Genomic DNA, 24,297 nt, shown 5'->3' with positions numbered 1-24,297 from the left:
ACTTTGTTTTGTTTCTTGAATTCCACATAGGAGTGGAATCATATGGTATTTGTCTTTCTCTGACTGACTCATTTTGTTTAGCATTATAGACTCTGGCTCTATCCATGTCATTGCAAGTGGCAAGATTTTGTTCCTTTTTATGGCTGAGTAATATTCCACTGCAGGCACATGTGTGCACGCGTGCACGTGTACACACACACACACACCCCTCTTGTTTATCATTTCATCAGTCAGTGGACATTTGGGCTGTTCCCATAATTTGGCTATGGTAGGTAATGCTGCTATAAACATTGGGGTGCATGTACCCCTTCAAATCAGTATTTTTGAATCCTTTGGATAAACACCCAATAGTGCAATTGCTGAGTCATAAGGTAGTTCTATTTCTAACTTTTTAAAAGATTTTATTTACTTATTTGACAGAGATCACAAGTAGGCAGAACAGCAGGCAGAGGGAGAGGGGGAAGCAGGCTCCCTGCTGAGCAGAGAGCCCGATGCGGGGCTCAATCCCAGGACGCTGAGGTCATGACCTGGGCCGAAGGCAGAGGCTTAATCCACTGAGCCACCCAGGTGCCCCTATTTTTAACTTTTTGAGGACCCTCCATACTGTCTTCCACAGAGGCTGCACCAGTCTGCATTTCCACCAACAGTACAAGAGGGTTCCTTTTTCTCCACATCCTCACCAACACCCCTTGTTTCTTGTCCTTTTAATTTTAGCCATTCTGACAGGTGTGAGCTGATATCTCATTGTGGTTTTGATTTGCATTTCCCTGATGATTAGTGATGTTAAGCATTTTTTCATGTATTAATTGGCCATCTATATGTCCTCTTTGGAGAAATGTCTCTTCATGTCTTCTGCCCATCTTTTTAAAAAAATATTTTATTTATTTTGCCCATTTTTTAATCGAATGATTTGTTTTTTGGGGGTGTTGAGTTGTATAAAGTTCTTTGTAGATTTTGTTTACTAATCCTTTATCAGATATGTCATTTTCAAATATCTTCTCTCCTATTCCACAGGTTGTCTTTTAGTTTTGTTGATTGTTTTCTTTCCTGTGCAGAAGCTTTTTATTTTGATGTCCCAGTGTTTTATTTTTGCTTTGATTTTCCTTTGATATCATTTGCCTTAGGAAACATATCTAGAAAGAAGCTGCTACAGCTGATGTCAAAGAGGTTACTGCCTGTGTTTTCTTCTAGGATTTTTAAAAAAGATTTTATTTATTTATTTGGCAGAGAGAGGATGCGGAACTCGATCCCAGGACCCTGGGACCATGACCTGAGCAGAAGGCAGCAGCTTAACCCACTGAGCCCCCCAGACGCCCCGCGACAGATTTCTATACATTGATTTTGTATTCTGTCACTTTACCAAATTCATTTATCAGTTCTGTTAGTTTTTTGGTGGAGTATTTTGGGTTTTCTATGTAGAGTATCATGTCTTCTGCAAACAGTTTAAGTTTTACTTGTCCTTACCAATTTGGATGCCGTTTATTTCTTTTTGTTGTCTGATTGCTGTGGCTAGGACTTCTAGTACTATGTCGAAAGAAGTGGTAAGAGTAGACATCCTTGACTTATTGCTGATCTTTAGCAAGAAGTTCTCAGTTCCTTACCATTGAGGATGATGTTGGCTGTGGGTTTTTCATAGATGGCTTTTATTATGTTGACATATGTTCTTTTTAAATCTACTTTTGTTGATTTTTATCGTGAATGGATGTAGTACTTTGTCAAATGCTTTTTCTGTGCCTACCGAAATGATCCTATGCTTATCCTTTCTCTTATTGATGTGATATATCATGTCGATTGATTTGCAAATGTTGAAACACCCTTACGACCCAGAAATAAGTCCCACTTGATCATGGTGAATGATTTTTTTAAGTTTACTGTTGAACAGTTTTCTAGTATTTTATTGAGGATTTTTAAATCTGCATTCATCAGGGATATTACCCTATAGTTTTCTTTTTTAGTGGCACCTTTATCTGGTTTTGGTATCAGGATAATGCTGGCCTCATAGAATGAATTTGGAAGTTTTCATTCCTTTTCTGTTTCTTGGAATAGTTTGAGAAGAATAGTAGATTCTTCTTTAAATGTTTGGTAGAATTTGCCTGTGAAGGCATCTGGTCCCTAACGTTAGTTTGTTGGGAGTTTTGTTTTGTTTTTCACTCAGTTTCTTTGCAGTTATCTATCTGTTCAAATTTTCTATTTCTTCCTGTTTCAGTTTTGGTAGTTTATATGTTTCTAGGAATTTATCCATTTCTTCTAGGTTGTCCAACTTGTTGGCACATATCTTTTCATAATACTCTCTAATGATTGTTTGTATATCTCTGGTGTTGTTATTTCTCCTCTCTCATTTGTGATTTTATTTATTCGAGTCCTTTCCCTTTTTTTCTTAATAAGTCTGGCGAGAGATTTATCAACATTTTTTATCTTTTTCAAAGAACAAGCTACTGGTTTCATTGATCTGTTTTTTGTTTTTTGGGTTTTGTTTGTTTGTTTTTTACTTTCTGTATCATTTATTTCTGCTCTCGTCTCTATTTCCTTCCTTTTGCTGGTTTTAAGTCTTGTTTGTTCTCCTTTTTCTATCTCCTTTAGGTTGTTTATTTGAGATTTTCCTTGCTTCTCGAGGTAGACCTATATTGCTGTTTCTTACCTTTTAGGACTTCTTTTGCTACATTCCAAAGGTTTTGGACTGTTGCGTTTTCATGTTCATTTGCTTCCATGTATTTTTTTTATTTCTTCTTTTATTTACTGGTTGACCCATTCATTCTTTAGTAGCATGTTGTTTAACCTCCATGTATTTGTGGCCTTTCTAGATTTTTTCCTTGTGGTTGATTTCTAGTTTCATACTGTTGTGGTCAGAAAAGACACATGATATGACTTGGATCTTCTTAAATTTGTTGGGGCTAGTTTTGTAGGGTAATATGTGATCTGTTCTGGAGAATGTTCTGTGTACACTTGAAAAGAATGTGTATTTTGCTGTTTTAGCGTGGAACGTTCTGAATGTATCTGTTAAGTCCATCTGGTCCAGTGCGTCATTCAAAGCCATTGTTTTCTTGTGAGTTTTGTTTAAATGATTTGTCTACTGATGTAACTGGGGAGTTAAATTCCCCTACTATTGTTGTATTATTATTGATGGGTTCCTTTACACTTTTTATTAACTGTTTTATGTATTTAGGTGCTCCTGTGTTGGGTGCATATTTACAATAGTTATATCTTCTTGTTGGGTTGTCCCCTTTATTATTATGTAACGCTCTTCTTTGTCTTTTGTTACAGTCTTTGTTTTAAAGTCTGTTCTGTCCAATATAAGTATTGCTCCCCTTGCTTTCTTTTGACATCCATTTGCATGATGGATGTTTCCACATTCACTTTCAATTTGCAGGTGTCTTTAGGTCTAAAATGAGTCTCTTGTAGGCAGCATATAGATGAGAGGGGTCTTGTATTTTTTTAATTCATTCTGACACCCTATGCCTTTTGATTGGAGCATTTAGTCCATTTATATTCAAAATGATTATCGGTAGAATGTATTTACTGCCATTTTATTCCTTGTTTTGTGGTTGTTTCTGAAGATTTTCTCTGATCCTTTCTTGTCTTTCTTTCTTTCATGTTTTTAAGCTAAAAAATATTAAAGTTTTGCCCTTATTTAGAGATTTTTTGAACACCTCTCAAACTTATGTTTATCTACACATTTAAAATGGAAACTAGGGGTGCCTGGGCAGCGCAGTTGGTAAATGTCCGACTCTTGGTTTCAGCTGAGGTCATGAACTCAGAGTCATGAGATCAAGCCCATGCTCGGCGTGGAGTCTGCTGAGGGTCTCTCTCCTTCTTCCCCTCCTGCTCATACTCTTTCTCTGTCTGTGAAGTAAATAAATATTTTTAAAAAATTAAAACTAAATATGGACTCATCCAGTAATGCTGCCCCCCAAACATTGTAACATGAATATTGTCTCCATTTATTACATATAATCCTAAGTTATCATGTATAGTATTCTACCAAATAAAAACACATTGATTTCTTTAGTTAATTTCTTTTTTTGAAAAAGATCATTTATTTACTTATTTGACAGAGAGGGACACAGTGAGAGAGAGAACACAAGCAGGGGTATTGGGAGAGCGAGAAGCAGGCTTCTCGCCAAGCAGGGAGGCTGATCCGGGGCTCGATCCCAAGACCCTGGGATCATGACCTGAGCTGAAGGCAGATGCCTAATGACTGAGCCACCCAGATGCCCCTCTTCAGTTGATTTCCTACCAATAGATGCTTAGGCTGTTTGCTTTTCTGTTAAAAAGAAAAAAAAAAAACAAACTGTGTGGTAGGTTTTGTATCTATGTTTTTATGCAAATCTGAGTCTATTTCTTTAGAGTAAATTCCTAGATGTGGAGGAATTGCTAAGTCTAATGGTATGTCCCTTTTAGGGTTTTTTTTTTTTAAATACATCTTATGCAACTTCTCTTGAGAAAAGCTGTACCAGTTCACATTTCCATTAACAACAGATGAGATGGTTTTCTTTTCTTGAGTTAAGCATTGTACAGATGCTGTTGGAGGAGATGAAAGAGATTTTTTTGTTGTTGTTGAATTGACATAAGAGAAAATATTAGTCATATTTTGATTTTTAAGACCATTATCTCAAACCCAGATATGGCTCAGGGAACTCAGACAGGCGTTTGCTGAATATCTATTATAATCCCAGGCCTGGGCTAAACATCACAGCCTTTGGTGTCAGTTTTGAATACCTAGTACAGCAGTTGTGTGTATGAAACAACCTGTTGGCATAATAGTAGAATAGGAGATACTGAGCTTTATAGCGGGAGGAAATTTGTGTTTTCTCTGCCAGATGGTGAACTGTAGCAGTGGTTCTTAAAAGCGTTGTCCCTGGATCATCTGTGTCAGCATCACTTGGGATAAATGAACATTACCTGGTCCCACCCCTAAGGTGTAGAATCAAACACTGGGTATAGGCCCAGCAATTTATATTTTAAGAAGATTTTAACCATCAAATGTCTGCTAGCTGCTGAAGTTTGAGAACCCCTGAGGTATAAAAATGCAGCAAATTCAAAAGAGGTCAACTTGGTTGGGTAAAGGTAGGGGACTAACTTGTCTTGGTTGCCTGGGACTGTCCTAATTTTAACACTGAAAATTCTGTATCTCAGGAGCTTCCTCAGACTTGGGCAAATAGGTGGTTCATCACACTGGTAAAAGAGAGGAGGTTCTCTTTGTTGCAGCCTGAAGGTGGTTATGGCAGAAAAAGAACAGAAAGGCCAGAAGAGGAAGTTTCAAGATGGAGGGCAGATTTTAGAAGCTGCTTTCTGCTTGTCAGTTCTAGGCTGATAGATACAGTGGCAGGAGGTTACCTGTAGGAAGCCAGCAGATGGCTAAGGCATCTTGCTGAATCCCTTGACATGAGTCACAGCTGTTAGTATTGGATACTTTCTGGAAGGGGGAAGGTTGGCATTCACCAAACTACGGCAAGATGCCAAATTGAAAAAAAAAAAAAAAAGAGCCACTATTAATCTTAGCAGTGATGACAATGAAATTCTTTACAGCAGAAAATATAACCAGAAGTGCTTTGTAATTACAGCAATTTCCATGTCCCAACTGATGGTCTTCTAGATTCTGAAAGAATGCTATCCAGCTTACCTGATTTTGAGAACGAAGCCTAAAGAAGATGTAACGTTCATTCCCGCTTAGTGTGAGCATTCATTCTGGATTTTCCAAAGCAATTGAAATTAAAACTGGTTTTGTCCTTGTACAGTGATAATTTGTTAACCATGTAAAGTTTTAGTTTTTAAAGTATATCTGCAAAATTATAAGAAAAATATCTGATTGGATGTTACACAGTCTTGAGAAGTGGTGAGGAGAGGAGAATGAGACGGGAGGGCTGGTTTAAACCCATGAGTTCAGTATAAGCAGTGACTTATTTTTCCTAACCCGAGAGTTCTGAATTTCTTGGCATAATGGAATCACCTGAGGCGCTTTTAAAACATACATACATTCAAGGCTCCATCCCAGAGATTATGGCTTGGTAGGTCTGGGCAGGGCCTTGGACGGGGGTCTACTTTTTAAAAGCTTCCCAAGGGATTCTGAGGTACAGTTGGGATTGAGAATCTTTACCCTGACCTAAACCAGTAGGTCTCAACTAGCATGCACCAGAATAACCTGGGGCACCTGCTGAAAACTCTGCACCCCCGCCCCCAGAGTTCCTGACTCAGCAGGTCTGGTGTGGCGCCCAATAATTTGTGTCTCTAACAAGCATCCAGGTGATGTTGATGCTGCTGGGCCATGACCACATACCAAGTGTCATTCTCTTAAACCATTTCTACCTCAAACCTCAACTGATGTCACTGACCATATATTTCGTCATTAGTGTAGACATGTGTATAGCTCCCCCTCTCCCAAAACACCTCTATGCGTCTTTACTGAATTTAAAACAAATGTCACTGAAAACATACACTTTAGAGAGCTTTGGTATCAGTTCACCTTTTTAGATACTACAATACAGAATTTTTTTTGTTACATCTCTTTTCCTTCACTAGATAGTAGGTTCTTTGAGGACATTTGTATGTTCACAGCTTCCCTGTGTGGCTTGGAACATCACAGGTGCTTCGTAAATGTCAGCGACCAATGATTATGTGTACAAGTAGCATCATCATAAGCAAACTCAGCTCTTCCTGGTAGTTTTTATAATGGCATTTTAATTATATTAACATCTCCAAAAATTGGGTCCTAAAATACATTCATTTAGTGAGCTGTAGAACTAGGAGCTATTATTGCGTAGGACAAGTAAAATAATCAAGCCAGCAGAAGTAACTACAAGTGAATCTCACCAAGAAGTATAATAATGTTGCTAAGATGATACATCAGCAGTAAGTCCCGAAATGTAGATTGATACAAGGATTAGCTCAGTAATGCAAGTATATACTTAAGACTTTTGAAAATAACAGTCATAACATGCACTAGAATAAAGCCATGTTAATACATTAGTGAATCCATGCGAAAGACTAAACATCCTGTTATTTGACAAAATTAATAATACATTGCATTGATACAGTCAGCCCCTTAGCAAAAATACCACAAACACCCATAGAGAAAAGAAAACAGACACAGGTACACACTCAGTGGAAAATCCAAGTACATCTCCGGAGAAAGCAGCTATAGCAAATATGAAAATGAATTGAATAATAAAGAGGTCATTATGTACTTTAGCTTGCACATTCTCTGGCCCATTGGATTTTTCTTTAGAATCCTGTCCTCCCCCCCCCACCCCTGCCCATCCGCATCACCTTCTTTTGAACTGAACCTTTATCATTTGGCCCTGGATATGCCTCTTCTGCCCTAGAGGCTGCTGGAGGGATCCTAACTGAACAAATTAACTAATGCTAGTTTCTTTAAAGAAGTCAAAAGATAGATTGAATTTAAGAATGAACTGCTCCCAATTTAGTTGAGTCTGAGTTGTCTTCCATTGTGTTAGTATATTTACAAAAGTTTGCTGTAGAAAAAGGGAAGAAGCTGATAATCCAGTCTGGGTTTTAACGCCTGGCAAGTAAAAGTTGGAGGCCTCCCATTTTGTTAAATCTGACCAAACATGGAAACAACAGGAAAAGATGGTTGAATCTGAGCACAGTTTTCTTAAAAGAATCACCATTTTTAAGTGTCAATATAAAGAAAAAAAATCCCTCAGGCTTCCACATAACATAATACCTTGGAAAGTCACACTTTCAAAATATTGCTGTATGATAACTTTACTGTATTATAGGCTTTTATGGGTATGAAATTTAATGTGGCAGTTACATGAAAGCATGCAAAGGATGTAGGGAAAAGAATATAGTCATCCAGTACTGTTGGGACCAAAGGACTCTGATCTAAACCAGCATTTTGTTTGATTTCTCTTTTCAGCACATGTCACAACCATAGAAAGGGAGCATACCCTACTTTATTCCTTGGCCATAGGGGGGCTAAGAGTACACAGGGGTGATGGAACTTTCAGGGAGCTGGACAGGACTTTTCATCTTGTTAAAATCTGCATTTTGAAATGAGAGTCTATGGGGGGAAAAAGTGCCAACCTCAGAACTATACTAGTTCTGCTATAAATGCAAGAGAATGGAATCAACCAAGTCCTTAATCTAGAAGGAAAAACAACTTGAATAATGGAACATATCTCCGTTCTGGTATTGCATATGGAAAGTTCAGGAAGTAGCACATTGATAATACCAATAGTACCATGTAATGTTTTCCACTTTGGCTAATGATATATACTCATAATCATAGGTAATGCTTAACCCCGATTATACCTTCAAGTTTCACAAGGTGCAGATTCCATTCACTCAACAGATATTTACTGAGTGCTTATCACATGCCAGCTCATGTTCTGGCTCTACAGATAATGCAGTGAAAGCATAGTGAAAATAAAAATCCCTTTTGTTATGGAGCTTACTTTCTAGTTGGGAGAAAGACAGTAATTTATACAAAGGAAATGCAATGTAGAGTGTTATAGATGATGGCATTATGGTAAAACATAAAGAAAGAAAGGGGTAGGATAACACCCCTTTCCTTTAAAAAGCGCTAGGGAAGGCCTGAATGAGAAGTTGACATTTGAATAAATATCTGAAGCAAGCTCTTCAGATAGTAGTGGAAAGAAAGCTCCAGCATTGGGAAAGAGGAGTGGAGAGAAGGGAAATTAGTGATTTTGTTCATGTCTCTTCTTACAGCATGAATTTGCTATCCCTGAGTACGTATGTATTTTTGCTTTCTTGCATCTGAGCTATGGGATTATGGACTAATTTTGTTTTCCTCTCATTTGTCTATACTAAAGAACCTAACTGGTGGGATTTTCCTGTAACAAAATAGATACTGAAACTGAAATGTGCTGAGGCATTTAAGTTTCCTTGGAAAGCTGTTGCTACAGTTAAGATGTAACTCTGTGAGTTCAAAGGCCAGAAAGTTGAACCTGCCTGAGTTAATTGCACAGTGAATATGGTTGGTTCTTTGGCAGTCATGTCTGTCCTAAACAAAAGCCCTCAAGGTTAGTCCGTTATTCACTGGTGTGGGAGTTGTAGGGAAACTCCAGCAAAAAAGGAAGGTTTGACTCTAGTAGAAAGCCAAAAGCAGGCCTTAGTAGTGTTGCTGGGTGCAGATCTGAGAAAGAGAAATTTTTAGTAACAAACAATGAGGTTATTACAACATATAGATAATATTTTCCTTTGTCAGAATTTTAGTCTTTTGACTTACATACCAACAACTTGTATTTTTGCTTGAAATGGGAATGGAATTTGCTGGTGTTGACAAATGTCAGAGGAAAATGCTATTATGTAAGCTTAGTGAACTGTTAAGTTTTTGTATAACCTTTAGAAGAATTTTCTACAATGTGTACACATGTCTATAAGAGTTAATTTTCATTACACAAGTTGATTACCTGTGACTGGTTAAAATTTACAATATTACATCTGTGTCCCAAATCCCTTTAACCAGTCATCACCTTCTAGTCCCCCTTAGCTCCAGGAAGCAGTCCCTATGATCCTTTTGATATGTATTTTACAGACCTTTTCTGTGCATTTGCATTCATGTACTACGTGGATATGGTACTTATTTTAAAAATAGAAATGGTATTTATATATCTATATCTGTGCTTTGCTTTATTTTAACAACATGTCTTGGGAGATTTTTTTCTGTGCTGGAACATTAAGACCTACCTCTTACTTTTCATTTGCTGCAGAGCAGTCCATAGTACAGTTATGCCATAATTAAGTCATTTTTTCCTGTTGGATATCTGGCTTGCGGCACACTTTTCTCAATTACAGCGATGCAGCAATGAACATATTTAGCCATGACTCCACAGTACACATGAACCAGTGATTGGGCAGCGGCTCTTGAAGTGTGGCTCCTAGATTAGCAGCATCAGCATCACAAGGGAACTTGTTAAAGGCGCAAATTCTTAGCCTCTTCTCTAGACTTGCTAACTCAGAAACTCTGAGAGTGGGGCTCATCAGTCTGTTGCATTAAGCCCTCTAGGTCATTCTGATGCCTGATAAAATTTGAGGGCCACGGGCAGGAATGTATATGTATCCATACACACATAGATGCCCACATGTACCTACACAGTGAGCTCTGCTATAACGCGACACACAGGTTCCTAAATGTCACTACGTTATGCAGAATTGTGCAATAAAAGCCACAGGTTTATGAGAAAAATGGAGTTAGGAACACAACAGTCAAAAACATGATCAATGATGCATGAAAACAAAAGCCGGGAGCCTAATAAAAGTGATAGTACAGGGGCGCCTGGGTGGCCCAGTTGGTTAAGCCTCCTACTCTTGATTTCAGCTCAGGTCCTGATCTCAGGGCCCTGAGATTGAGCCGCACAGCAGGCGCTGGGCTCAGCAGGAAGTCTGCATCTCTCCCTCTGTCCCTCCCCTCCGCTTGCACCATCGCCCGCGCATGCTTGCGTCTCTCTCTCTCTCTCTCTCTCCAAAAGTAGATCTTGAAAAAAACGATAGCACAGTCTTACAGGTGTTAAATGAGTAAATACATGAATACTACAGTAAATATGGCATTTTCCCCTGGAAAGACTTGAAGTTGGCCTGTGGAAGTGGGTGCTGGAGGAGCTCGTGAGTTAGTGTGTCGCGGTTGAAGGAGGGTGAACTGAAGTTGGAAGGACGTTTGAGCACCAGGCGGGGGTGGCTGGGGCTTCTAACACACGCGGCGAGCTGAGGTAACTAAGTGGCCCGCGTTGGGATGTGTGAGTTCTGTGTATTCCCGTGTGGCTCAGTTCATTTGGTGCATTTCTTGCTTTCATCTAGCATTTCTGGAGGACAAAATCACACATAAGCAAATGTGAAATTGGGAGTTAGGCCCCAGTTTTTTCCCCAGTGTATCAGTCACCTTTGAGCAAATTTGCCTCTTCCAGGAAAGCGTTACAGCAGACCTGACTCAATGTACCTATGCATATGTTTATACATATGCTTTGCAGAAAAGGACCACATACACGACTGAATGCAGCTTTTTTGCTTAATATTTTTTTCCACTTAATATCTTTTGTTTTTTTTTTTTTCCGTGTCAGCTCATAGTTATTTATTTTATAGAAGTGGCATTTAAAGCATTAAGAGGGGCGCCTGGGTGGCTCAGTGGGTTGAGCCTCTGCCTTTGGCTCAGGTCATGATCTCAGAGTCCTGGGATTGGGTCCTGCATCGGGCTCTCTGCTCAGCGGGGAGCCTGCTTCCTCCCTCTCTCTGCCTGCCGCTCTGTCTACTTGTGATCTCTGTCTGTCAAATAAATAAATGAAATCTTTAAATAAAAAAAGCATTAAGAGATGACTAAATTGGGGCACCTGGGTGGCTCAGTGGGTTAGGCCGCTGCCTTTGGCTCAGGTCATGATCTCAGGGTCCTGGGATCGAGTCCCGCATCGGGCTCTCTGCTCAGCGGGGAGCCTGCTTCCTCCTCTCTCTCTCTCTCTGCCTGCCTCTCTGCCTATTTGTGATCTCTCTCTGTCAAATAAATAAATAAAATCTTAAAAAAAAAGAGAGATGACTAAATTGCTCATAAAAATGCTTGCAACAGTTTACGCTCACACCAGCATCCTTCCTACATCCTGGCCAGTATTACCCATTACCAACTGACTAATTTTTGCCAGTCTAATAGTTACATTTTTTTCCTTCCTCTCCCTCCCTCTCTCTTCTCATGTGGATATCTCCATGTTTGTAGGCATCATGTGTCTGTATGTAATATGGATGCCAGCACATGGATGTGTGTACATACATACATTTACATTATGAGGATGCCTCCCATAAATATACTAATAGGAAAAGGAGCTTTAAGAAAAAGGCTTTAAAACTGTAAACTGGGGCTACCTGGTGGGTCAGTGGGTTAAAGCCTCTGCCTTGGGCTCAGGTCATGATCCCAGGGTCCTGGGATCGAGCCCCACATGGGGCTCTCTCCTCAGTGGGGAGCCTGCTTCTCCCCTCTCTCTTCCTGCCTCTGCCTTCTTGTGATCTCTGTCTGTCAAATGAATAAATAAAATCTTTTAAAAAAAAGTGTGAAACTGGTGACACAGTGCTGAAATGGGGGGAGAAAAGAAATAAAATGGATATGCCAAAAAAAAAAAAAAAAACCCACACACAAAAAAGCCTGTCTGTTATTCTCTTAATAAACAGAGAATTTCCTGTTTATTTAATTATTTTTTACTTCTACCTTTGTGAAATACAGCTTACCCACTTCCTGAGATAAGATACCGAGTTGGTGCTGTTGGGCTTTGATCTATCACTCTGTCGGGGGGGGGGGGGCGCGGCGGACACCTCCACACCTGCAGCTTATGCTGTGAAGCCATTCAGTTCAGCAACACAGCCGTAAGGGCGTCAGATTCTTGTGTTGATCAGTGGAGGGTTCCCTGGCCCCGACAGGCTGAGCAGATCCAGCTGCCCCGAGGCATGCGATGGCCAAGGCCTCCGAGTCGGGGGACCCCTGACAGCAAAAGCCACAGAAACGGAAGAGTGTGCAGGTGTCAGATGTCTTCCTGTAAAGAGGTTGGCAGTGGACAGAAGTGCTTCCAGCTGGGCACCACACCAAGCAGGAACGCCGTAATGACTTCATAATTAGATCCCATTGGTTCATGATCATTGTTCTTATTAGGAAATATCATTGCTTTTTGATGATGTATTATGGGAGATGAGACTTTCATATAAACACTGTGATTTGCATATATATGTAATATATATTTGCATATATTTCTCCAAGTTTGAATGACTTGCTACAAGTAATCACCAAAAAAGGATGGAATATTGATGTAAAGATGCAAAAAAAAAAAAATCTAAGGCAATTTTAAAATGATGAAGATAAATATGATGTTCCCCCTTCAAAGTCATGTGTTTTCTTCTATATGAAAGTAACAGGAAGAGAGAACTCCAGCTGGACCCACCTCTGTTTTTGCCATGAGCCTTTTGTCCCTTGAAATTTCAAACTGATATAAAGAAAATATAAAGAATGGGTATACGGAATTAACATTTCACTTCTAAACTAAGAACTTGCTTTCCCACCCTCGCTTCTTCTCCCAGTGTTGTGGTATCATCTCGTGGCTGGGGTGTAGACAGAATGTGGAGAGGAAGAGAGGGAAGAGAAAATATTTTAATCCTAAAAGAGTTTTCAGTCTCACTGGGGCTGGAGCAGTGGAGCAGGCGAGGACATTGAAGAATGCGCTGCTCACTTGTCCTCATCCTCGCTCGCTCTCTCGGGCTGTTGTGGCTTCTGTTACTATTTGCATTCCTGATTGCTAAGACTTGGGAATGCAGCTCTCAGGATCAGCCCAGGGTTAAAAAACCATTTCTCGGGGCGCCTGGGTGGCTCAGTTGGTTGGACGACTGCCTTCGGCTCAGGTCATGATCCTGGAGTCCTGGGATCGAGTCCCGCATCGGGCTCCCAGCATCGTGGGGACTCTGCTTCTCCCTCTGACCTTCTCATCGCTCATGTTCTCTCTCACTGTCTCTCTCTCAAATAAATAAATAAAAATCTTTAAAAAAAAAAAAAACATTTCTCCTGCTCATCTGCACCAAGCCTGCTACTTAATTTGCAGCGCCCAGTGCTGGATGAAAATATGGGAGCCCCCTGTTCAGAGAGCCAGAAGGAGTGCAGTTAAAGGTGCTCAAGGATGCAGCTTTGTCCTGCCTTCCGTGGCCTCTCTTTCTCTAGACTTGTCAGGTTTTTTATTTGTTCTTTAATGTCATTGTTGAGTTGTAAGAAAAATCAACATTTTCAGCCATCAGCATAAGTTTACGGTTCATCTATATATTGTGCAATGTCAGTTTTAAATGAAAACATAAGAGCTTTTAACTTGTGTGTGGAATCACCAAAATTTTACAGTTTGTATTTTGTAACCTATACATGCATAGGAATTTTGTTCTTACCAGGCCAGTGGGAACGCTGCCCAAAACTAACCCAGCGGCTTTGATGTTATTTCTTAATACGTGTACATTCTACTCACGTTCTCTGTCTCTGGTTTACTGATGAGTAACGGAGTAAGGGAGGACTGAAAGGAGAAGGAGCTGTGGGTCGTCCTGTCTTTCCTTTCCTTCTATGTAATTTTCAGTGTATGTGGTTGGCTAATACAGAGAAGTAGTAACTGAAGTAAGAAAGGATATGATAGGGTTCCTTGGTCATTCATGTTTCTTAGAATGCCACTGTCTCTTTTTTGGGTAATCAAATCCTGGTTCCAATGGAAATGGCCTCCAGAGGCGCCATCTACTCAGTCCTAAATGTCACACGCTTTGCCTGTACTCACTTTGCCTCTCACTGGATTCCCACACATTGTGGGTCTAGTGGAGTTCTGTGTTCATAGGAAGTCTGAAGAATGCTGCATGCAAGGGGGGCACCTGGGGGGGAGCCCCTTTGGCCACATAGGTTGTGTATCCATGTAGCTGGCCCTTTCTATATGAGGGAAAGCTGCTGGACAGCCAGAAGCCTCCTGCACACACTGTATGAAGGAGTCCGGTTCACCGCAGGCTGGACAGTGTCAAGAGAGTATTCACGCAAAGTGGTTTCCTTGAAACTAATGTGATGCCCTTATTTCAAACGTTGAATTCATATCATTTTAGAAATAGTTGACTCTCTTACAGTGCTCCTAGCTCCATGAGGAGGACCTTTCAGATGGACATTTGAAACTTCCAGACTAAAGCTTGAACCAAGTCCTCGTCATCGAATCAATCTCTGTATCCCTTACGATTTTGCCTATCTTTCTCCCAGGGTTTCCAGCGGGAGAGCTCCAGAAGCCTTTTTTTTGGGGAACGGAATATCCTCGGTAAGTAAATGAGTGAAGAATCCAGTTTTTGACAAATAGGGGAGAACGTGCTGCTTTGGCAGAGAATAGAATATAAAGTCACAAAAAACAAAGCCAGTGTGGGTCAGTCCCCCTTTTCATCATTTTAGGTACTTGTCTTCCTGGTCTTTCTCCGAGGGTGTATCTCTGGATAGGAGAGACAACTTCTACACATGGAGCTTTCATTTTTATGCATTTATTCACTTGTGCATGGACTCGTAGTGCAAATATTTAGACCTTAAAGGGTTGTTGGGATTTGAGTTGATGATAATGGGTCAAACACCATAGAAGAAATAATGTGAGAAGAGGAAAGGGAAGTGTGCATAGAATAGCAAAGATTTTAGTTTGGCTGGTCCAAGTAGTATATGAAGGGAAGTAGTGGAAAAGACATCTGGAAAATAAGTTTAATATTTGATATTGGAGGGCTCTGGGCGCCAGGTAAGGAGCCTAGACATTAACAAGCAATAGAAAATATTGACGTTTTTGAACAAGTAAAGAAAATCAGATTTGTCTTTTAAAATAAAACTTGGGTAGTGATGCAATAGGTCAAAAATGGACAGTCTCTGGAGTTTGAGATATTAAAGGTCATTAATATCAACAGATTGTAGACTTAAGTAATGCTGAATTTACATATATAGTGGGAATTCTGATAATATTCGTTGTTGGTAATAGCACCACTTTTATTATGTTTATTTGCTCTGGTGCTTTAGTACACAGAAAATTTAGTCTTGCTTTTAGAGGTTTAGTGTCTTTTGTTTTGGTTTGGATAAGTGACAATTTAAATATTTTGTAGGTTAAAAAACATATGGAATCACGTACCTATAAAAGTAAAAGAAATATGGTAGCAATATTTTGATTTGGACTCAAAACAGACCCTATGCAAGGACTTGAGTTTGAGGAGTTCTTAGGGGAGATGACAGCACAAAACATCAGCAGGAGAGTGGAGACAGGAGGGAAGGAAGCCAATAAATTGTGTTGTGTGAGTTTTCTGTGGCTGCCATAATCACCACAAATTTAGTGGCTTAAAAAACAGGAATTTATTAGCTTATGGTTCTATAGGTCAGAAGTCCAACCTGTGTCTCACTGGGGTAAACACAAGATATTGGCACAGCTGCATTCCTTTCTGGAAGCTCTAGGGAAGAATCTGTTTCCTTGCCTTTTCTAGCTTCTAACGTTGGCCCACATTCCTTGGCTCTTTGTCCCTTTCTCCATCTTCCAAACTAGCAAAGTTGCATTTCTCTGACCATAGATCCATAGTCAGATTTCCTTCTGACTCTCCTTTTCTGTCTTCTCCTCCACTTGGAAGGACCCTCGTGATTATATTGGGTGCACCCAGATAATCCGGGATAATCTCCCTGTTTTAAGCCCATCTGATTAGCAACTGTAATTCCCCTTTGCTATGTAATAACATCACAGATCATGGCTTCTGGGTATTAGCATGCAGACATCTTTTGGAGCCATTATTCTATCTACCACATATGTGTTTCAGATCCAGTTATCACTGTGAGCAACTGGGGCTCAGTCTTGCTGGGGAACTGTAGAGCATGCTTTGGCATAGTCCCACTTTAGGAGCAAGGTTGCTGGGGTGTTGATCATCCAGTTCCCCTTCCCTCATTGATCTGAGGGCTGTCACCTGCTGTATTAATTCTCTGGCATTCCCCATTCTCAGCCACAAGGGCTCTGGTAGCCAGAAAAAGTCCTCAGGCAACTAGTTTCAGGTGTTGGCAGTTGGAAGATGTGGGATTGGTGTGCTCAAAAATGCTGAGTACCAAGGGGACCAGGAGCAGGCATTAGTAAAGCTTACTTTAGGGAAGCACTCCATTAGCATAAATGAAAATTCTTGGTTTGCTTTAACCAAATCCCTTACTATCATCCCAGGCCTCAGCTTTATAGTTTCTTATTAGTGGTCAGGTATTTGGAATTGATTTTCCCCTATTATTCAAATTAAAAGCTTGCATTTATTTTTATAAAAATGAAGATCTAGGCTAAATATTCTCTAAGTTTCCTTCAAACTAAAAATGTCCTAGAACTCTTCGATTCTGCTTATCTTTAGCAATTCAACTGAGCTTCTGTGATTATGGTTATATACCTAGAGACTTGGAAAAACAGTCTGGTTAGGTTTTGAAGTTACTGATTCAGTGAATTTGTTTATTGGGTCCATGAGCACGATTTTCTAGTCTAAAAGTCAAAATCATAGAAACCTAGGAAATAACATTAGTGTCTCTGGGTTCAGCCTTATGCTGAGCCATATTTGATACTTTAGTGGGAGAGAGATTTGTGTTTTTTTCCTAAAGAGTTCTAGGTCCTCACTGAAGCCTTCCGTCCTCTATTATGATATCTGCTCAATGAATAATTATTAAGCATATTTTGGGTACTCGGCATTGGAAAGATGGAGATGCTGGAGATGTGGGAACCATAGTCCAATCAGCTGGATTCCCATACATCTCTTTTGGATGGATAGCCTCCAGACCAGGAAGTGGGTATCCATTATGTTCACACTAGTCAGCTTAGTCCTTCCCTGAATTTGGGGTCTAATTCTGGGGACGTTAAAAAGCAAAATTGTTCCTAGAGTAAAGAATCAGGATTGTAAGTGGTCTAAGACAACATCCCAAAGTGTTTGTTCCCCGAAGGAGTAATAGAGGTAAGTCACCCTCCCTTTTGTTTTGAAGCATAAGAATTTCCAAGAAGACCTGTAAGAAAGAAACCTATTTAAATGTGTTTAACTCAGAGGTTCCTAAGCTCCCTCTTTACCTTTGTTTTGGGAAATGCTTCTCTAGAACTCAGGGCTGAAGAAAAAACAATTGAAAGAACTTGAGGACACTTGAAGGGGAGCCTTCTAAGTGTCTTCACATTTTTGAAGGAGAGTTAAGTCGGCAGACGATTTACTGTGTTCAGAGGGGCCAGGGGATATTCGGCTAGAGACTGTCCGAGACCAACAGATCGAAGACTTAGAAAAGAGATTATGGATCAGTGCTAGGGAGAGCTGTTTTATTTAGAGCCCCCTGAAGAGGGACCGGTCCCCACAGGAGCTCCCGGTTATTAGAAATCCCAGGAGAAGTCCCAAGACTACGGAAACGGGCTTTTGTGGAGGAGGTCTGTGCCTCTGCTGAGGAGTCAAAGTAGATAAACCTGAACGCCACTTTTGAATCAGAGATTTTGATTGAGTTTTTGATTCAGGCACAGAGTAGCCCTCACTTGGTGACAGTGTGAGATCACAGCTGCTGCAGACAGTGGCCTGGCTGTCCTCTGGTTGAGAGTAGAATCCAGGGCACATGTTAAACCCGTGGGGGTAGTAAGAACACGAGAGAAATCGAGGAGGTGGAAAAATGGTCATTTTTTTCTATTTCGTTTTTGGAAGGCTCAATTTTTCTCTGCAGCAGTCTTCTTGTTTCTGGCCAGCCAGTCCCATTTTAAAAGGCTTTTGAGTTTATTTATTTATTTTTATGGCATGCTCATCTAATAATGTCCATTGATGAAATGGAAGATGGGCCTTCAGCATTATGAAACATTGGAAGGCTCAGTCATATAAAATTACTCTTCCTTGTCTCCCCTCCAAAGGATCACGATTATGTGACTGAGAGTTGGAATGTACCGTGATTCAGTTATTTTCTGAATTCTTTATTACCCTCTGCAAATAGGATGTTCATCAGAGCAGCCCCTCTTACGGGACATTTATTGCAGTGCAGTTCCTATAAACTTCCAGTGTTCATCCCTTCAGCTCGCCAGTCACCAACATTGACCAGTGGTCATAGAGGCTGAGAGGCATGAAAAAAAACCACAGTGTTACAGGCTGCATAGCGATAGCTCCTGCTGCAGAAACTAGCACCATGTAAAATTACAAGTTTGTCCCACACTGTCATGGGAGCTCCATGATTGAAATGCATAATTTTACTCTTACTTCCTTAATGAAGGTTTGCAATGATGTAAAAACAGTAGGAAGCGTTTTTTCAAATGCAAATTACCTTGCAGGGAAGAAATAACAAAGGAAAGAATTGCCACCGAGGGGAAAAATTAAATCTTAGAGCACTTCCTTGGGTATAGTTGAGACAAACAATTAGCATGTTAAGGATCATTATGTCCTGTAATAACATGTTGCTTCAAAAATTTTTGTTCTTTCCACTTATGGGTCCTTTCCATTTGCCGGGTGACTTTGATTTAGCTTGTCAGGAGCCAACTGCGAAATATTTTTAGCCTAATTGCAAATCTCAGGAAGAATCCTCATAACGAGGATTTTAAATCGTCTTTAATCCTCATGCACATGTTAAATAACTAAAATAAGTTACATGTGGACCTGTCACTTGCATGAAATGGTAAAGTTAATTAACCAATGAGTTAAATCACTGCTACTTTCTTAGTGTGTACTAGTTAGAGAATTTAGCAGTGATCAAGCACATAAGGGTATGGCCTTCTCGGAACTTGTAATTGAGAGAGAACATTCCAGACCCCCACACACATCCAGAAGCCTCTTTGTGGATTTCTTCTTCTATCATTAATATGCTCTGTTTGAGTTACGTATTGCTACTTAATAAGCAAGTGCTACCACAACCACTATTGGCTCATGATTCTGCAGTGTCCAAATCTGTTTAAGGCTTCAAGATCCTGGCTGTTCACTCGTGACCTTGTCTGTCTGTCACCGAAGAAGGGAACGTGACTCCCTTCTGAAAGCAGTGATCCCTTTTAATCTCTGCTCTGTTCCTTTTTTATGATTACATTTGGGAAACAACTTACCTTTTAAGTCTAGAGTGATTTTTCAACAAGTTCTCAGATTAAAAAAAATAAATGGTATGTTTACTGCTGCCACTTTGGATGTTTATAGATATAAGCTAACTAGAGCAGAGATGCAGAATCATAGAAATCTTAGGGCTGGAAGGGGCTTTAGAAATGATCTCTTTCATATCCCTAATATCATATAGGTCATAGCGACAGTGTTAGAATTTATTTTCTTTGCCCATTTCAGTGAGAAGGGTGTGTTTAGATTTTTTTTTACAGTTTTGTGGGTATGGTTATGAAGTTGTTATTGTGGTTACTAGAAAACCGAGTATCTTGGCTTTCATTGAAAAAAAAAATCAAAGGATTATGCTCTGAGATTAATGCTTGCAATTTTCTTCAAATTATACATTTGTACTGCAGATCTCTGAGTTACGGAGCTATAGGAGTAATTGTTGGACATGAGTTTACACATGGATTTGATAATAATGGTAAGTGCTGGTTCATCATATGAGCTGCTGCTTTTATGATAATGTTGATCGTAAGGATGTTAATTGTTGCTATTATCTTTGCATAGTGGCATCATCATAGTCTGAAGATTATCCAAAGCAGTACGATTGCTGATTGAAAACTTTCCCCCATGTCTTGCTGTGATAGCTTGCCATAAATAAATAATTGTTCCCGTTGGTGACGGGATAACATGAAAGAAAGACCTTGTAATTTCAATGAAATTAGCTTTGCATTTAGATCAGGCTTGCTGTAGCTGCCATGATAGTTACAGGAATTGCTTCATAGCTTCTCCCCTTTGTCATTTCTTTATTAACCATCATGAGATGCTCTCTCTGGAGGTGTGAGCTCTGCTCCCAAGATGATTATATGTGCTGCCAAGTTAGGACTCTGGAGCTCAGCTGCCTGATCCCTTTATACTGTTGCAAGGATTATGCAACGCTTAAGCTCTGTTTTTCTCTATGCTGGCATATATTCAGAATTTTGTTAGGAGGCTGTGCTTTCCTAATAATGTATAGTATAGAAGAATGTGCTTTGTATCCTGATGATATTTAAGCACAAGAGCAGAGTGGGACATAAACTACCAAAACCAGTGCCCTTTGGGAGTCCTCATCATTTTTGATGGGCGCCCCTTTCTCCTTTACCATTGAGCATTGTTGGAAAGCCACAAGATATCTCTAAAATGTATGAATTAGCAGCAAATTACAATCAGGTGCATATCTGCACAATGATCTGCAGGCAGTTTCAAGGAGCTGGCTGGCACAAGGCAACATTGCATAGGCGGCCCTCTTTCCTCCGTGACTGTGGTGTCTGCAGCATCCTTTCCTGGAAGCCTACCCCAGGGCCAGAGACTCCTGGTTCTTCTCCCTCTGGACAGTTCTTCTTGGGCTCCCACAAGCCCTTCCTGAATTACCTAGGGTCTCTGCACCTCTAATCTCGGCCTTCCCTATTAAAAATGTAACTTCCTTATTGTCATCTCAATCTCCAGAGCTACGCTTTCTGTCTTTGCGTGTTCACGTTATCTAAGAGGAGTGTCTTAGCTAAGAAACTTAATCGAGTAGTGATCTCTTGGTTCTGGGCCTTTCTTCCTGGGAAATTTATGTACAGTTGTCCCTCTGAATCTTTTGCAGGCCTTTTGGAGCCATTCTCAGAGGACATAATCTAATGACAGCAATTTCCCTCCGTAGCCAATACTTAGAACAGGGAGTTACATAGTTAATTCCGTGCCCAGTAACTGTTCAATGATTGATTGGATAGTGCATGGAGGACAGTGACTCCATGTTCTCCCAGGGGTGGTGGTAGTAGCATCCATCCTTGCCAAAGAGCTTTGGGTTATTCCAGTTAACACCTTTTCTTTGGGGCTGTCTTACAAGTCCAATGAAGAGTTCTTTCCATAATTAAATTTAAACCAGTAGTAATCTTGAGTATGGACAATAGTCCAGATCTACTCAAAACTTTTTTTGAAGGGTGTAGACAAATGAAGAGTGAGGCTATAACAAACAAACAAAAAACCAAAAAAAAAAAAAAACCCACAACCAAGCCAGAAACCAAAAACCAAAACAAACAAATAAGCAAACAACCATGTATAGTTAATCTTTTTTTTTCATTATGTTTTGGAGATTTCCATTCTTGTTCCAAGTTCTCTTTTTAGAGCAACCTGCCTCGTCAAAGCAGGACAGATGGGCCTTCCATGCACACTGATGGCTGTGGAATGATTCATAATGGAGGTTTTATGTGTCTCTCAGCTCCTGGCAACTTGGAGGAAACACGTTCCTATAGGGCTGAGTCAGGAGCTGTGGTCTCACGGTGTGAATGACTCACAAGGCTGTGCCTATGGATCCGTGTGAATGACTCACTGGGCTCTTCCTCTGGATCATTTGGAATTTCACTGGTAGGGACGCTCCAGCTCCCATCATGGGCTTTCTGAATGAAGCCATTTCATTTCAGAATCCAGAGAACATTATGGGTCACATCAGGTGAAAACAAAGAATTCAAGACTGTTTCACGGTGTGCATGCCATAAATTGATGAATTTTATTTTTAAAATGTTCTTTGTTGCTCAGGAGGAAAGAACTTCCTCAAACCTCTTTATCAACCCCTCTTTTTACAATTAACATGTGACATTGGAGAGAAGGTGGGAGCTGCTCACAGGCATGACCCTTGCTCCTGGGGACTGCTTTTTCAAGGCTTTTTGAATTGAGGGAAAGGGAAAATGAATAAATTAGTTTCCACAAATATTACACATTTCTTTAAGTTCTTATTTAAATTCTAGTTAGTTAACATACAGTATATTATTAATTTCTGATGTACACTGTAGGGATTCTACACTTCCGTACATCAGCCGGCACTCATCAGGAGCAGTGCGCTCCTTCATCCCCATCACCCATCTTCTCCCCCACCTCCCCTCTGGTAGCCAGCAGCGTGTTCCCTAGAGTTAAGAGTCTGTTTCCTAGTTTGTCTCTTTTTTTTTTTTTTCCCTTTGCTCATTTGTTTTGTTTCTTAAATTCCACATATGAGTGAAATCATATTTTTTTCTTTCTCTGACTTGTTTCACTTAGCATTATATTCTCTAGTTCCATCCCTGTTGTTGCAAATGGCAAGATTTCATTCTTTTTTATGGCTGAGTAATATTCCACTTTCTCTATAAACACCACTTTTTCTTTATCCATTCATCTGTTGATGGACATTTGGGCTGTTTCCATAATTTGGCTATTGTAGGTAATGCTGCTATAAACATTGGGGTGCATGTACCCCTTCAAATCAGTATTTTTGTATCCTTTGGATAAATACCCAGTAGTGTAATTGCTGGGTCATAGGGTAGTTCTACTTTTAGCTTTTTGAATACCCTCCATATTGTCTTCTACGGTGGCTGCACCAGTTTGCATTGCCACCAACAGTGCAGGAGGGCTCCTTTTTCTCCATATCCTCGCCAACACTTGTCATCTCTTATCTTTTTGGTACTAGCCATTCTGACAGATGTGAGGTGATACCTCACTGTAGTTTTGATTTGCATTTCCCTGATGAATGATATGGAGCATCTTTTCATATCTGTGTTGCCCATCTGTATGTTTTCTTTGGAAAAATAATGCAATCTCTATCAAAATACCACCAGCATTTTTCACAGAGCTAGAGCAGACAATCCTAAAATTCATATAGAACCACAAAAGACCCCAGATAGCCAAAGAAACCTTGAAAAAGAAAAACAAAGCACAAGGGCATCACAATTCCAGACTTCAAGCTATATTACAAAACTTTAGTCATCAAGACGGTATGGTTCTGACACTAACATAGATACATAGATCATTGGAACAGACTAGAAAACCCAGAAATGAGCCCACAAATACATGATCAATTAATCTTTGACAAAGCAGGCAAAAAAATAATCCAATGGAAAAAAGACAGTCTCTTCAACAAATGCTTCTGGGAAACTGGACAGCAACATGCAAGAGGATGAAAGTGTTCTTATACCACACACACAAATAAGTTGAAAATGGATGAATGAATGACCTAAATGTGAGGCCTAAAACCATAAAAACCCTAGAAGAGAACATAGGTGGTACAAATATCTTTTAACTTTCCTTTTTGCTAGGTAGAAAATATGATAAAAATGGAAACCTGGATCCTTGGTGGTCTACTGACTCAGAAGAAAAGTTTAAAGAAAAAACAAAGTGCATGGTCAACCAATATAGCAACTACTATTGGAAGAAAGCTGGCTTAAATGTAAGTACAACTATGGTGTTTTGTGGTTATTTTTTCTCTTTTGGACATTACTGGCTTTAGACCATTGGTTCTCAGTGTGTGGTTCCCAGGACAACAGCATCAGCCTCTTCTGGAAACTTGTTAGAGATGCAAATTGAGTCTTAGTTCAGACCTCTTGACCCAGAATTCTGGAGGGAGGTGGGCACTGGTCTTCTGGTGTCTGTCTTTTCCCAAGCCCTCAGGTGACTCTGAATAAACCTCAAGTTTGAGACTCACAGGCCTAAACATGAGTTTGTTTTCCTAGATTTAGATAAATGTAGAAAATCTTGTAGCAAACATACACCATACAATTCTTATGAATCTACACTCCATATCATTTTTAAAAATTTCCTTCCAAATTACTATTTAATTCATTGAAATAAATCTCATTATTTTGAATTAATGACTCTGAATTGGTTAAGAGATCTTAGTTATAGAATTTTGAACAAAAGAAATGTACTTCTAAAGCATTTATTGTCTAGTATACGTACATAATACATGTCCATGAAGGCAAGAAAGAAGTCTTATAGTTGTCGTTCATGTGCATCAGATTTTCTTTCTTTCTTGTC

The 24,297-nt window shown here is 39.9% G+C and overlaps 1 protein-coding gene across 1 annotated transcript in view; it reads left to right on the top strand.

The window, feature by feature from the left end:
* Positions 1-24,297, top strand: part of PHEX (phosphate regulating endopeptidase X-linked) — a 203,029-nt gene that overhangs the window by 160,933 nt on the left and 17,799 nt on the right. The window contains exons 16-18 of the mRNA XM_082718281.1: positions 14,705-14,759; positions 19,908-19,975; positions 23,580-23,710. Of these exons, the coding sequence (XP_082574407.1) occupies positions 14,705-14,759; positions 19,908-19,975; positions 23,580-23,710 (254 nt within the window). The remainder of the gene's footprint in view (positions 1-14,704; positions 14,760-19,907; positions 19,976-23,579; positions 23,711-24,297) is intronic.

This window comes from Mustela nivalis (genome assembly GCF_964662115.1).
Source record: "Mustela nivalis genome assembly, chromosome: X".
Lineage (NCBI taxonomy): Eukaryota > Metazoa > Chordata > Mammalia > Carnivora > Mustelidae > Mustela > Mustela nivalis.
The sequence above is the reverse complement of the archived record's forward strand: the minus strand, read 5'-3'. Positions and strand labels throughout refer to the sequence as shown.